The sequence below is a fragment of the Acartia tonsa genome, chromosome 2, assembly GCF_053477335.1.
Source record: "Acartia tonsa isolate MP-2025a chromosome 2, ASM5347733v1, whole genome shotgun sequence".
Lineage (NCBI taxonomy): Eukaryota > Metazoa > Arthropoda > Copepoda > Calanoida > Acartiidae > Acartia > Acartia tonsa.
The window spans coordinates 51,247,182-51,261,760 of NC_137261.1; the positions used below are offsets into that span (position 1 = coordinate 51,247,182).

Here is a 14,579-nt window from a genome sequence, read left to right on the forward strand (position 1 = left end):
GGTAATGATTATAGTGTTGCTACGCTTTATAAATCGTACCTTACTACTACAGGAATCACCATGCAAAGTCCAATAAAATTACCATAAAATCACCATTAAAATCGATAGGACAATTCTAACATGCCTAAATTAACGAAAAAAAACTATCTGTCTTAGACGTACGGACGGACGGTCGGACCGCCCCTAATTATAGAAAAGCTTAGCTTTTAAAAATTATCCTGAATATCATATTTATTCTTCATAGGATTGAATCATATGTGATTAAATAAATAAATAAATTTTTTGTCTGCTAGAACATAACTCATAAGTAAATCTTTTTCTCGTATTCATTCGAATCCGGTGGATAGGAACCGGTTCTCATCCGTACGAAAAAACTATGTCTAGCACCGAATTATATCCAGCTTTCTACGAATATAAAAATGTAAAATCATAAGATTAAAACCAGTTTTTTTAGCCGGTGCCTTCGGTACCTCTGGGCTAAAAAAATAATTTTAATCTTATAATTGTACATTCTATATCCGCGGAAACCCGTTTATAATACGATGCGAGAAATAACTATTATTTTCCAAGTTCTAAAGAATATGTTTACACATCTAGTTTTAATTTGAGTTTCATGATCTTTTTACTTAATACAATTGTGTGTAAGTCTGATTTTTTAAAAGCGAAGCTTTTCTATAATTAGGGTCGGTCCGTCCGTCCGTCCGTACGTCCGTCCGTCCGTCACGGATAGCTTTTTTCGTTAATTTAGACATGTTAGAATTGTCCTATCGATTTTAAATTTTGCATGGTGATTCCATTAGTAGTTAGATACGATTTAGAAAGCGTAGCAACTCTATAATCATTACCAAAATGTCCGTACGTCCATTTTAAACATGTTGATTTTTTTACTTTTTTAAATAGCTTTTTTCGTTAATTTAGGCATGTTAGAACTGTCCTATTGATTTCAAATTTTGCATGGTGATTCCTGTAATAGTTAGGTACGAGTTAGAAAGCGTAGCAACTCTATAATCATTACCCGAATGTCCGTATGTCCATTTTAAACATGTTGATTTTTTTACATTTTTAACAACAAATTTGTATATGACCTAATTATCCGATTGGTCTGATTTTTGGTATACTGATTCCTGGGACAACAAAGTACAATATTAAAAGCGAAGCAACTTTATAATTAAGTCCTAAAAATGTAAGTATGTCCATAATCATTATCCTGTATCAAGCAGTTTTTCAACAACTTTACTTACAATTTTGCTTTGACTCTTATACATTCGCATTCTGATTATTCAGTTCTGACATTATACAAGTGTTAATGTTCGTTTGTCCTACCGTTTCAGAGCTTCGCTTTTATGGATGTTGTCATCCTTGTTTAAATTTTATTTTGTAGATGTACAATTTTATATTTTTATTAGGGAAAGAGGGAACATTTGGCTGTTTATTACACTAATCCCCAAGGTCTTATAATAACGTTTTCTTATTCGTTGGCTTCACAACTTTAAGGGCTTTTATTGAATTTTTATTGGTTCGTTCATTAACTAGAGTGTCTAAACGTTTCAACCACTTAGAAAATCTGTAGAAGGGTTAATTTTGTGTAAAATTTTTGGGGATGTAAATTAATTTATCGGCCATTGTCTTATCTCTTCATATTCCTGATTTTTATCTTGATTGTGATGTCTCATAATTCTAAGGAAAGTGTGCAATAATATAAGGAAAATATTCACTTGGAAATATTTCTTTTTAAACATTTTCACATGGGTGGCTACAGATTAATGTAAAACAATAGAGGGGGGAGGGTTTAAATAACAGTATGTCCAAACTCCAAAGCCCGTGGACCCTGGGCTGATCTTTGAATATCAGCCAATCGCATTAAATGTATCTACACAGCATAGTCGCTACAAAAGAGCAGAAAGCAATTTGTTAGCAGACGAAAAAGGTCTCCAACACTAGATCCAGTTGTATCTGATTTATACATCTATACTTATAGATTTATTGGCTACAGCTTGGAGTTACATTTTTCCCTCTAAGCCGCACGATTGCATTCAGCTTCAACATTATTAAAGACGAGTGAAAAAGTGCGGCTGCTTGCATATGATGCGTCTGATGGTGGCTTAGTTAGGTTGATAAAAGCTCAGAGTAGTTTTGGCTAAGAATGGCTTGATCAAAATTTAATAACTGCGGCTGAGGGTGGCTTGAACTAAGGCTTGAAGTGACTTAGTCTTCCTTATTCGTGAAAGTCCCACAGCTGGCACGGCTGCAGTTACAGCTTCTGCGAATCCTCACTGATAATCGCAAATAAAGCTTTTCTACAAGCGGCTGCCAGTAAAACATGCTTTAGCACCAAAATGTCATATTTAGAGATTTGTTGACAATAAAAGCAAAAAATTATAACTGTTCTTTTATAAAAAAAAAAGTGTCTGAAAACCTTAAAATTGTGTAAATTCATCGTTAAAATTTACACGTTAATTTAAATTAACGCGCAATATTGTTGGTTACAAACAATTCTGCTTAAAATATTAAGTTGTACGTTTGGTGCCAATGGCAAATCTCTGTTTTTAACAGCAAAGCTTTGCTACATCTATAGTACGTCCATCCATCTGTCCGTATGGATAGCCTATCTTTTTAATTTAATCTTTTTAATAAAAATTGTCTTAAAATTGTTAATTCATCGTTAAAATTTACACGTTAATTTAAATTAACGCGCAATATTGTTGGTTACAAACAATTCTGCTTAAAATATTAAGATGTACGTTTGGTGCCAATGGCAAAATCTTTGTTTTTAACAGTGAAGCTTTTCTACATCTTTGGTCTTTCTAGCCGCTCTTCTCTTTAATTTAAGCATTTAAGAACTGTCTCATCAGTTTTAAACGTGACGCTTTACATTTAGGTACAATTAAGGAAGCATTGAAACTCTATAATCATTAACAAAAAGTCAGTATGTTCATTTAAAATGTTTTGATTTTTTTACCTTTTTATAATTAATTTTTGAACGATTAAGCTCTATGTTACAAGCAAAGCATCTCTATCAGGAATAAGGTATAACCAACAAGAGAAATAAATCTATAATAATATTTGGGGGGCAAATGGAGAGGTCGTCAATTTTACGATGTGTTGCCCCCCAACGACAGCTGAAAAACACGTATAGGTTTCGTGATTTTTTTAGAATAAATTTCGTTATTGGTATAAGCTGCATCTCTATAGCCTCCGGCGTTGAAGTAATTTTGGGATTGATTTATAGGAAATTTTGTTTTGAAATGTGATATTACTCTACTTATTATTGTTCGTTGTCTGACCTTCTTATTTTTCTGTGCTTCGCTCCTTGTTGAGATGTTGTCATCCTTGTTTTTTACTAAAATTTATAGTTAAACAATTGTAGATTTGTTATTCTTCCGTACGTTTCCCAACCATCAATTCATCAAGGGACAGTTCATTTTAATGACACATAAAAAAAATAAGTTATAACATTATCAATATGCTAGCGGCTACGCCTCTTATGGATGGGACGAAGCCCAATCTGTGCCACTTTTGCACCACTTTTGATTCATGTGACGTCATAAAATGAGGGAGATGAGAGGAAAAGAAAAGAAACCCCTAATGGAGAATATGACGTCAAAAGTAGTACAGATTGGGCTTCGTCATGGATAGAAGGGTAAAAGTTGACCCTTCACCTTTTTTCAATTTGAGTTTTAAAACGAAAATCGCAGAGGGCTGAAATATAGAATCCCCCCTCCCCATCCCCTCCCCTCCTACTAGATAAAAGACTGACCAATAAACGAGTTCCATGTTAGCAATCTTAATTGACGACATGTTTATTCTACATCCAATATTTTGATTTTACTGTCCCTTTAAATGATTTGACCATATATCTTGCTGTTCAGTGTTCACCACTCTATCTTGTGGTCTGGGAATATGAATATACAATGTGTCACAATAATTAAGCTATTATTCATTTTTAGTAAAATTCCTATTACTTTTTCATCTGTGCCTTTAGATTTCGATAACTGCTAAACCGAATGTATTCTTTCTTTAGGTTTTAGCTTATTTTATCTTTAGATTTTAGTTTTAGAAAGGATATAGGCTATTTTTCTGTCTTTCTCTACCCCATGGAATACAGGCCCCCTTGAGGCGCAGCTAGAGCAATAATCCAGATGAAAATCGTTTTCATACAAGATGGAGCAACGGCTTATGACATTGTGCCTAATTCTCCTACAAATCACTAATATTACTAGATAATTAAAGCAAAAAAACAAATAGATCATATTTTTTATAGACTCGGCTTTTTCTGGTAATGATCAGTTGCTACGTTTTCAACTTTACGCCTATCTGTTACAGTAATCACCATGCCAAGTTTGAAAACAAAAGAATTATTCTTAATTATATCATATTAATTAATAAATGTTTTTTAGTACCAGTTCGGCTGTTTTAAAATCTCCATTTTGTAGAGACACCCTTTAAAAGCAAAATATTGTTGTTCTTTCTTATTGCTTATTCAAATCTTCAGTTACATAATTTTTGCCTATTTGTACAATTTAAGATGAAAAATGTATTTCTAAATTTTTTCTAATAATCATGATTTTTACTTATCGCCGCCGTTTTCATACTTTTTTTTCGTTTTAAAGATGCGGTTTATGTATGTAATTAAATAATATGTTTATTAAATTTAGATTTTATTATTTGATTTCTAGCTAGCATAATAAATTAGAACATCTACCATAAATAAATGAATAAAAACTAGTTTTGTGTTAACATTTATTATTTTTTGTAAACATTCACACAAAAACTAAAATTCCCAATCATACCCACATGGCTGGATTTACTCTGACAACACAAAAAAAGAATAAAATCTACATTCCTTCACAATTGCCAGTTTGATAAAACAAAATTGAAGCAAAGCTTGATAATGTGGCTGCAAGTAGGTAGAGTAGGCAACAAATTATGCAAATAAATAAAAGGAAAAAAGGGCCATTGTGAAGGCAACATATTCAATTTAAAATATAAACATGTAGTAGTTAAAATTACAACTATCAGATCAGAATTAAACCATGCCCGGATGGGTTGTGTACAATGTTTTTTGGAGACATTACATGATTAGACAAGATGTTTTTTTTGATGTTTTTTAAGATTTTTTTTGTACACTTCTCAAAAAGGATGAATAAAAAAATGAACTTCAAGCTGATACGGATGTTTCTTCAAGTCATGGAAGTGGCTGTGTAAGGTTGTTCAAGTTGCATTAAACAACTTACATACCGTGCTTCTTCTGGAGCTCAACGTCCTCCTTGTACAGGGTGTTGACACCGTCAATCATGACCTGGACAAGCTGGACCTCGGAGTAACCCAGACGGTGCTTGTTGGAAATATCGTAGGTGAAACCTGAATAACAAAAGGATAATCAGTTGCAGGATTCAAATATTGAAGTCTCAAAGTTGTGCTTGAATGAAATAGTAATAAAATGAATTTTAAAATTGTATGAAACTTACCAGTCTGGCCACCAGACTCGCCTCTGGTGCCTCTGGGCTGAACGGCCAGTTCCTCGCATCTAGCCTTCAGCTTGTCAACGCCCTCCTTGGTCCAGCCGGGGAGGTCAACGTGCACAGAGGCGCGCATACCAGTGCCAAGGTTGGTGGGGCAGGAGTGGATGTAGCCGTAGCGGGGATCCAGAGCGAAGTCCTTGCCGCACTCAGCCTTGACGGAGTCACCGACGGCCTTGATACCGCGGGACAGGCGCTCGAAGACACCCTTGACGTCACCGCCCTGCTGCATGGAGATAATTCTCAGCTGATCCTCCTCATTGACCCACAGAAGGAAGGTCTTGGCATCGTTGTGGAAGATACCTCTGCCCTCGGGCCAGTCACGCTCCATACCAGCGACCTCCAAGTTGCGGTCACCAGACATGAAGAGGAAGTGGTCATCGACCAGCTTCTGGCGGACACCCTCGTCCATGCCAGTCAGGGGGTAGTAGGTACCGGCAAGATCGCCAGACAGCTTGGAGAGAGCGGAGTTCATTAGCTTCTCAATGTCAATTCTCTGCTGCTTGGTGATGCCGGGGGACAGACCGAAGCCATCAATGTTGCGACCAACACGGATACGGGTGGATTTGACGGGAACATCGGAGTTGATGTTGCCGTTGACCTTGGTGGGGTCCATGTCGGAGGTGTGCTTGGCGTCAGCGGAGATGCCATGGTACTCCTGGATCAAAGGATCGAAGACAATGGCGAAGTCCTTGTAGGAGTCCCAGTCACCAGCATAGATACCGCAATGCTGGTTGTCGAACTCAATGGCGCAAGCGCAGGCCTTGGCAAGGGTGAAACCACAGGTCTTGGTCTCAATATCCTTGAGTTTGTCCCACTTTTCCTTGGTGACGTGCTTGGCCACCAGGGAGTGGGTAGACTTGATAGTGGGGAACTCACCGGACATAATGGACCTGAAACAGAAAAACAAATTTAAGATTTCAATAGCAGATACAAACATTTATGCAACACATGTAACAAAACATTTTTAAATGTCTCGCCAAACATTGATCTTGTGAAAAAGTGTCTGAACATCATTATAAATGAAAGTTAAAAGAGAACAAAGAAAAAAAGGCTGGTCAAATTTGAGTGACTAATTGTTAGTGTAACATTATAATTAAATTTCAATTAAAAATGCATTTTTTGTATTGTAATTTAAGTACATAAAAAGTTGTTGCAATTTAGAACTTGCAAAATGCTGCTAAAGTTAAAAGAAATATAAAATAATTTTTTTGTCATGTCTTAAGATTCTACAATTATATTTTTGTCAGTGTGTTAATTAATAGCATGACTTCAAAGTAAAGAATGTTTCAGGCCAAATACTTTTAACTACAAAACTATTTCCCCCTCCCCCTTTTATTATTATCATTAAGCTTTCCCTTATAATTGCCCCCTCCCCCCTCCCCCAAGTAACAATTTCCTTTTTCCCTATTGTATATTTGTAAAAGTACTGTGACTGTAGCTCATGGTACGGTAAGAATGCTCGGAGCTTTCCGGCTCATAGCAAACATATTTGTCCTGTCCAGGTTTTCGTACCCTGGCCACAATGGCCATGCGCTGGCCTATAGAATGGCTACTCACTCCCCCCCCCCCCTACATCATTTTTTGGCCATTTTTGAGTCACGCATTGGTCAAATAATTGTGCCTGGGAAATGAAAGTATTCAGAAAAAAAATGCGCAGCAACTTTTTACTTGCGGCCAAACTGTTTCCATAGGAGAGAAAAAAGCGGCTCAGTGCAGTTTTTAAAATTCTCACTCTTTCCTGACATTTAGGAGTTTTGAATTACAGAAAATCTTAAAAATGTCTTTTATATGCAAAATTTTAAGGATTTTTTTCCGCCTTAAAGGTTAAAATAAATGTATAAAGGTTTCCTGTAAAACTATTTCCTATTGAAATATTCCACAAAGTTAAAAAATGTTAATTAAAAGAATTTTGTGAAGATACTAAAGATCAAATTTAGGCTTCAAATATAAATAAATGTTTTCAAAAACTCTTTTTCCCCCTTCATCTAAAATTTGCTTACCTAAGGTAAATATTAAGATAAACATCAAATTTTAGTATCTAACCAAAATTGAAATGCATTTTTGAAATAATAATTCTAGAGGATTTTTGGAAAAACTGCCTTGTTGACTTTCAAAGTACATAAAAGCTAAACAAATGATGTTTTGTCACGTTGCTAATGAATTTTATGAAAAAATTTATGCCCAAAAGGTTATTTTGTTTGTTTACAAGATAATAATTACTTTTTCTGTCCATGTTTAACATAAGGATTAATATAATTTGCTTCAGTTAGTAACATGAGATGCAATAGCTGACAATTTTTCCTCATTTCTTAGAAATGCTTTCCCCTTTCTCAGAATTGGAAGGATTATGCTTTGTTGCACATTTCAAACGTGAGAAAAGTACAAAAAGAAATGAAAAACATTTTTTGTTAAGATCAATAAATGAAACTTTGAGCTTTAAATTGAAGATATTATGGTTTATATGATCAACAAAGATATTAATTTTTATAGTAAAAAGTTCTTTTAGTTCAGTTTTGAATTTTAAGCTCTTTTTCAATTATGTAAATGTTTAGAATTTAAGCTCAAGAAATGTAAATAAAAGTAAAATCTGTAGAACAATTGCAAGTTTTCCTAAAATCATCTTATAAACATATATTATAATTTGGGTATCATAAAGACTTAACTTACTACTACTAGCTATATGAAAGCTATGCTTCTGTTATCAAAAAGAACTTTTTACACGTAACACATTACTAATAATTGAATCACTTAATTGTCTTCTATAATAATTGAATATTAAGTAGATTTAGTAAAAGTTATAATAATTAAATAGATTTGTAGTATGTATTAATTAAATATTTTCTTTATTTAAATTAATACATATAAACGGGTTTGGAAAATGGTAAAAAATATAAAAATATAAAAAAAAACTTAACAAATAAAATATTTAAGTATATAAATAACTAAAAAATCAGAAAGGCTTTAACTTTACTGCTTCCTAAACAATTTACATATTATATAATCACTGTAATATTCAATTGTTGTTGTGTTGTATAATTATATATTATAGAATACAAGAAAATGTTTCAAGTATTATAAAGTGTTGTTCTATACAATTATTAGGTTAACTCTTAATGTGTTTACCTTTAGGAGGATGTGACTGGAGTGACTTTGCTAGCGGTCAGATTTACCTCATCGACACGCGAGCCATGCTAGCCTACACCCCACCTCCCCTCCCCTACAGTTGCATTCTTACATTCCTTTACATCACGACGCTCCCTCTTTTCCAAAGTATTTCCTTGAACCCCCAACATAATGTTACCCTAGTAATGCATGGCTTTCTAATTCTTATTGTGTCTTGCCCTCACCCTTTCCTTTTCTACTTCCTTTTAAATATATAGATAGCTTTCCCTTGGGTAAGATTATTGCCTATGAGAGTGGCCTACCAATATCCATAATACTTACTTCTTGCCCTGTGTGTGTGTGTGTGTGTTTTCTGAAAGCGCTTTCCCTTTTCAGTCAGATTCCCCCCTATTTTGTTCTGCTATAGCCAGCGGTCAATGAAGCCTGGAGTTGACAGGCTGTGGCTGATTCAGTTCCTGGTCAGCAAACCTTTCCACTTTTTTTTGACCTCACACTTTCTATCCCCTTTGTGTGTGTGTGTATGTGTGTATATGTGTGTTTGTGTGTGTGTGTGCATATGTGCATATGTGTGTTTGTGTGTGTTGTCTCTAAACGGAAAAATTTAGTGAGCTGCGGTCAATTCTCTTTTTTTCTCCTTACCTTTTTTTCACATAACTCTTGTTCCCTTTGCTTTAAATTTCTCCAAACTCTTTACTTTTCAAACAAGGATGACAACATCCATACAAACTAATTAACATATCAGACGATAAGACAAACGAACATTAACAAATGTAGTTAGAGTAACTAAGTTTAATTTTCAATATTGTCTGAATTCCGTATTCTAAACTTATTTAAATATGCCTAAAAAGGACATACTTACATTTTAGAAGTTGCTTTATCATCCTGGAAATCACCAATAAAAAATCAAGCGAATGGGATAGTTGTATCATTTAAAAATTGCAATAAAAAAGAACATACTTACTATCTGTTAATACTTATAGAGTTTCTACACACGTATGCCATACTGTTACAGGAATCAACATGCGTAGTACAACAATTCTAACATGCCTAATTTAATTACAAGATTTATCAGTTAAGGACGAACAGCCTGGCCCTAATTGTAGAAATGCTTCGCTACTAAAAAGAACTCTTATGGTCCATGTATTCAACAATTTTCCTTCCCTCCTCCTCCTTTCTTTGAATATTCTGTAACTTCAGGCATTTAGATTGCTTATACACAATGAGGCGTTTTTGACAAGCAAATAATTTATTTATATTTTTTTTAACAAATATTATGTATATGCTTCCTATTTGTATTTTTATTGTACAATTTGTTGTAATATTTGTATTCTAAAGAAGCAATTCTTTTCTATAATTCTGGTTGCTACATCACTAAAGCTAAAAATGCCTATTTTTCTATTTTAAAGTTTAGCTTACATGATAGACAAACGGACAAAGAACAGATATAGTATAGATTCTTATGTAAAAATATACTTCTTTCTAAAATGGCAGTAGAGAAAATCACGTTTTCCCCTGGCTACTGTTTCTAACGGAAAGACAAACAGACAGATGGACATTTGAAGTTATAGAATAGCAATCAATTTCACATACAAAAATACAAATTTATATATGGATTTTAGAAATGCAGCTACTCTATGACTAGGCCTTATTTGTCTATTGTAGATTCCTCTACCTATAATAGTGCATGTTTGACCATTTAATATAATTGACAGCTAGTCCTATCTGAAACTGCTTTTAACCGCTTTTTTACAACGTATTATTTGCTTTTATTAATGATAGCCAGATTTACTTTTTCGTTTAGATTATATTTTTGAATAAAAAGATACAACATTTAATTCTTGATTGCCTTTAAAAACATGTTGATTAAGTTAAGGTGTTACATAGGTATGTTACTATTGTGATAATCTAATTAGTATATTTCCGCCCGCAGGGGTTAGGATGGGTCAAAATTTGTCCTACAGTGTATATGCAAACTATTATAACAAAAAAAAATCTTTTTCTCCTCTCCTCCACCCCCCCCCCCCCTAAGAATCACTTCCCTTCCTTCTCTTTTTCTCTTGCATAACATTTTAGAAGAATACATTTTACGCCAAGGGGGGGGGGGGGGGGGACAAGGTTAGCCCACCCTCAGTTTTAGGAAAAGTACAATTATTTCCATTAAAAGAATTACATTTAAAATTTTATTTGGAGTTTTTTGTGGTACCTTGTAATAATAGTATGTAATATTGCATTTAAAATTATTTTGACGCTTCGCGCCATGGTTTACATCACCTAGTTTTAAGAAATCAGGTGAATATAAGACAAATCATGCACCAAAAGTTTACCCGCTTCTTAAAAATACTAACTCTATCCCAGAACCTATAAAAAGCTTCACTGTAAAGGTGACCCATGTTGATCAAGCTATTATTAAGATATTTTAGTACAAATTTTTATAATAGTATAGTATTCAAGGGGAAGTCAAATTGTTGGGAATGGAATGAATCCCATTTAACCTAACCTAACCCAACCTAATATCATGATAACCTAAAACAGTAGGTGGGGGTCAAATATTCTTATCACAAAAATAAGGATTTTTCTAATTTCTTTTAATGTGTGACCGCTCGTCTGTGCGTTTTGTATGTGTGTTTGTGATCATTTGTGTGTGTGTGTGCAAGTGTGTGCGTGTGTGTAAGGGTGTGTGTGCCCCTGGCTGAACAAAGGTGGTGCACGTGTCCTGGTGGTCAACAAATTTTTTCAACAGCTGATCACTAGTTGCTAACTACTTCTATCCAAGGATAGCAGTGGATAAGACAATTGACATGAATTCACTATTTGTTGAGAAGTTTGTAACCAACCAAAAACTAAGTAGAAGAACCAAAAAAAGAAGCCAATGAATAAGAAAATGTTCTCATGAAATTTTGGGTACCAGTGAAATTTATAGTCCAATGTCCCCTCCCTCCTGACTTTAACTATCCTTTACTTTCTAACATTTTAATAAGTATCTATCTATCTTTTCTCAATCTGTATATTTTTAAAAGTGAAAATTTTCTGTAATTAAGGTATGTAACTTTTTTATATAATAATTAATAGAAACACAGGAGTCGGAAGGGTTTAGACTGTGGACAATAAATTTTGTACAAACCAAATAATTACAAACAAAATTTACCCTTATAGAGAAACAAACTATACAACGAATGAGAGAACGAGTTCATACAAATTGTACAAATACAAATACAAATTAACAAATAACTATCTGTTAGCAGTCCAATGTAACATGATTTTTTTGTCATAAAGAAACATTGTGTTTTATTTCAAATGCAAAAAATCAAAGATTAATATAAGATATAACTATTTATGTTAACTATTGTTGTAATTATCAAGGATCTATTGGAATAAGACAATGGTCGATAAATTGATGTACAGCCCCAAGTGTTATGATCAAGTTATGTTCTGTAGATAACAATTAGTGGTGGAATAGTTAGGACACTGAACATAGTGAACCAACCAATAAAAATTTAATAACAGTTATTATAATTTGATTCTTTATTTGTCTTAATTATTTACATAAAAAGTTTACATCTTAATTATAAGAGTTACTAGCGGCTGCGCCCCTAGCATCTATTGGTTCTATATTTAAAGGGGTATTAGCATATCAGGCCAAAATAGCCTAAAACCATCCCAGGGATTAAATCTAAATACAAAATAGCCTAAAGCTATTCCATGTCCTAAATGGAGCTTTCTTTAATAGGAGAACTTCAGTAGTTATTGAAATATTAATCTTCAGACAAAAAACCTTACTACTTTATTTAATAGGATTATAACAATATTGAATTAAAACTAATCCAAGATATTCTCCAAAATTTAATAAAAGTGCCCAACATTGTTGAACCAGTAAATAAGAAAAGAACCCAGTAATAGTGTCTAACTTTTTATCTTTGTGACGTAACAAAAATCGAAGGATGAGAGGGGAGGTGGGAAAGGAAACCCCTAAAATAGAGATGGATTTTTGTTACGTCACAAAGACAAAAAGTTAGACACTAATACTAGCTTCATAAGAAAACTATAAAACTCAGAAATAGATTTCAAGTCTTAGAGGACCTAAATGACGAGACTGAGATCACTTGGACTTCAATTAAAGAAAACTTTCAATCTACTGCTAAGGAAATCCTAGGACACAAGAAACCAGAGAAAAAGGACTGGATCTCTGAAGAAACATGGAACAAAATAGAAGAGAGAAAGAATCTTAAAAACAAAATTCATAATGCTCAACATTTGGCTGACATGGGCAATTTAAGAGCTGAATATACTGCTAAAGACAAAGAAGTCAAAAAGCGCACAAGGAAAGACAAGAGAGATTACATTGACAATCTGGCTGAAAAGGCCCAGAGAGCAGCTGACTTCGGTAACATGAAAACAGTATACAACATAACCAAGCAATTAAGTGGCAAATATAACAAAAAGAGTGGTGAAACTATCAAGGCTAAAGATGGTAAATTACTCACTACAGAAAAAGAAGTTGCTGAAAGGTGGAAATCGCATTTTGAAGAAGTGTTGAACAGACCTGAACCTGAAATTACTGCTGAACCAGAACCAGGACATGAAATAGACATAGACACAAGACCACCAACTATTCAAGAAGTTAAAGCTGCTATACATAGTCTAAAGAACGACAAAGCACCTGGACCTGACTTGATAACTGCTGAAATGCTTAAGGCAGACATAGATCTTTCTGCTAGGACTCTGACTGATCTCTTTGATAAAATTTGGAGACAAGAAAAGATACCAATTGACTGGTCTAAAGGTATAATCATAAAACTACCTAAGAAGGGAGATTTGAACAATTGTGATAATTGGAGAGGAATTATGCTGCTTTCTATCCCAAGCAAGGTCCTATGTAAAGTTATTTTAAACAGAATTGATGAGAAAATTGACAATAAACTAAGAGAAGAACAAGCTGGGTTCCGTGCTGGAAGAGGCTGTGTTGACCAAATTTTCACCCTTAGGACAGTTATTGAACAATGTGTTGAATTTAACAAGCCACTCCATGTAAATTTTGTTGATTTCTCTAAGGCCTTTGACTCCATACACAGACAAACACTCTGGAAAATACTAAGAAGTTATGGTATACCTGAAAAGATGATAATTATGATAACTAAATTTTATGACAACTTCCAAGCCTGTGTTTCAGTTGGAAACAATAAGACATCTGATTTCTTTAAAATAAGCACTGGAGTTAGACAGGGATGCATTTTATCACCTATTCTATTTATATTGGTCATTGACTGGGTGATGAAGAAAACCACAGAGGACAAAAAACGTGGTCTCCAGCTGGGCATACTAGGACACCTAGAAGATCTGGACTTTGCTGATGATCTGGCACTGATTTCAGAAACAATTAAACATCTACAAGCTAAGACAGATAGACTAGTCAAATACGCAGGACAAGTCGGGCTCTTTGTTAATGTCAAGAAGACTGAAATTATGAATATACCTACAAACCCTGATCAAACTATAACAATAAATGGTGAACAATTGAAACAAAGCAACAAATTCACCTATTTGGGGAGTGTTATCAGCAGTGAAAATGGCTCAAAAGCTGATATTAAAACCAGGATTGATAAGGCTAGGGTTGCTTTCAACAGTCTACACAACGTTTGGAATTCAAAGAAACTTGCTCTGAAAACAAAAATCAGACTTTACAACAGTAATGTAAAATCAGTTCTTCTTTATGGAGCTGAATGCTGGAGAACTGTGAAAACTGAAACAAATCAACTTAATGCATTTCACAATAGCTGCCTAAGAAGAATTTGCAAAATATTCTGGCCAAACAAAATATCAAACATTGAGCTGTATGCTAAGACCAAGTGCAATAGTATTGAAGCAGAAGTGAAATTTAAAAGACTAAGATGGCTAGGACATGTGCTCAGAATGGAACAAAATAGGTTTCCAAAAAAG

At 34.0% G+C, this 14,579-nt stretch overlaps 1 protein-coding gene across 1 annotated transcript; it reads right to left on the reverse strand.

Moving 5' to 3' along the window:
• Nucleotides 1-4,726: 4,726 nt before the first annotated feature.
• Nucleotides 4,727-8,800, reverse strand: LOC145312108 (arginine kinase-like). The gene is made up of 3 exons (XM_080151247.1): nt 8,646-8,800; nt 5,469-6,412; nt 4,727-5,361 (listed from the first exon to the last, which is right to left on the reverse strand). Exons 2-3 carry the CDS (start codon nt 6,403-6,405, stop codon nt 5,231-5,233), a joined length of 1,068 nt encoding a protein of 355 aa, XP_080007373.1. The 5' UTR covers nt 6,406-6,412; nt 8,646-8,800; the 3' UTR covers nt 4,727-5,230.
• Between the last annotated feature and the right edge of the window lie 5,779 nt (nt 8,801-14,579).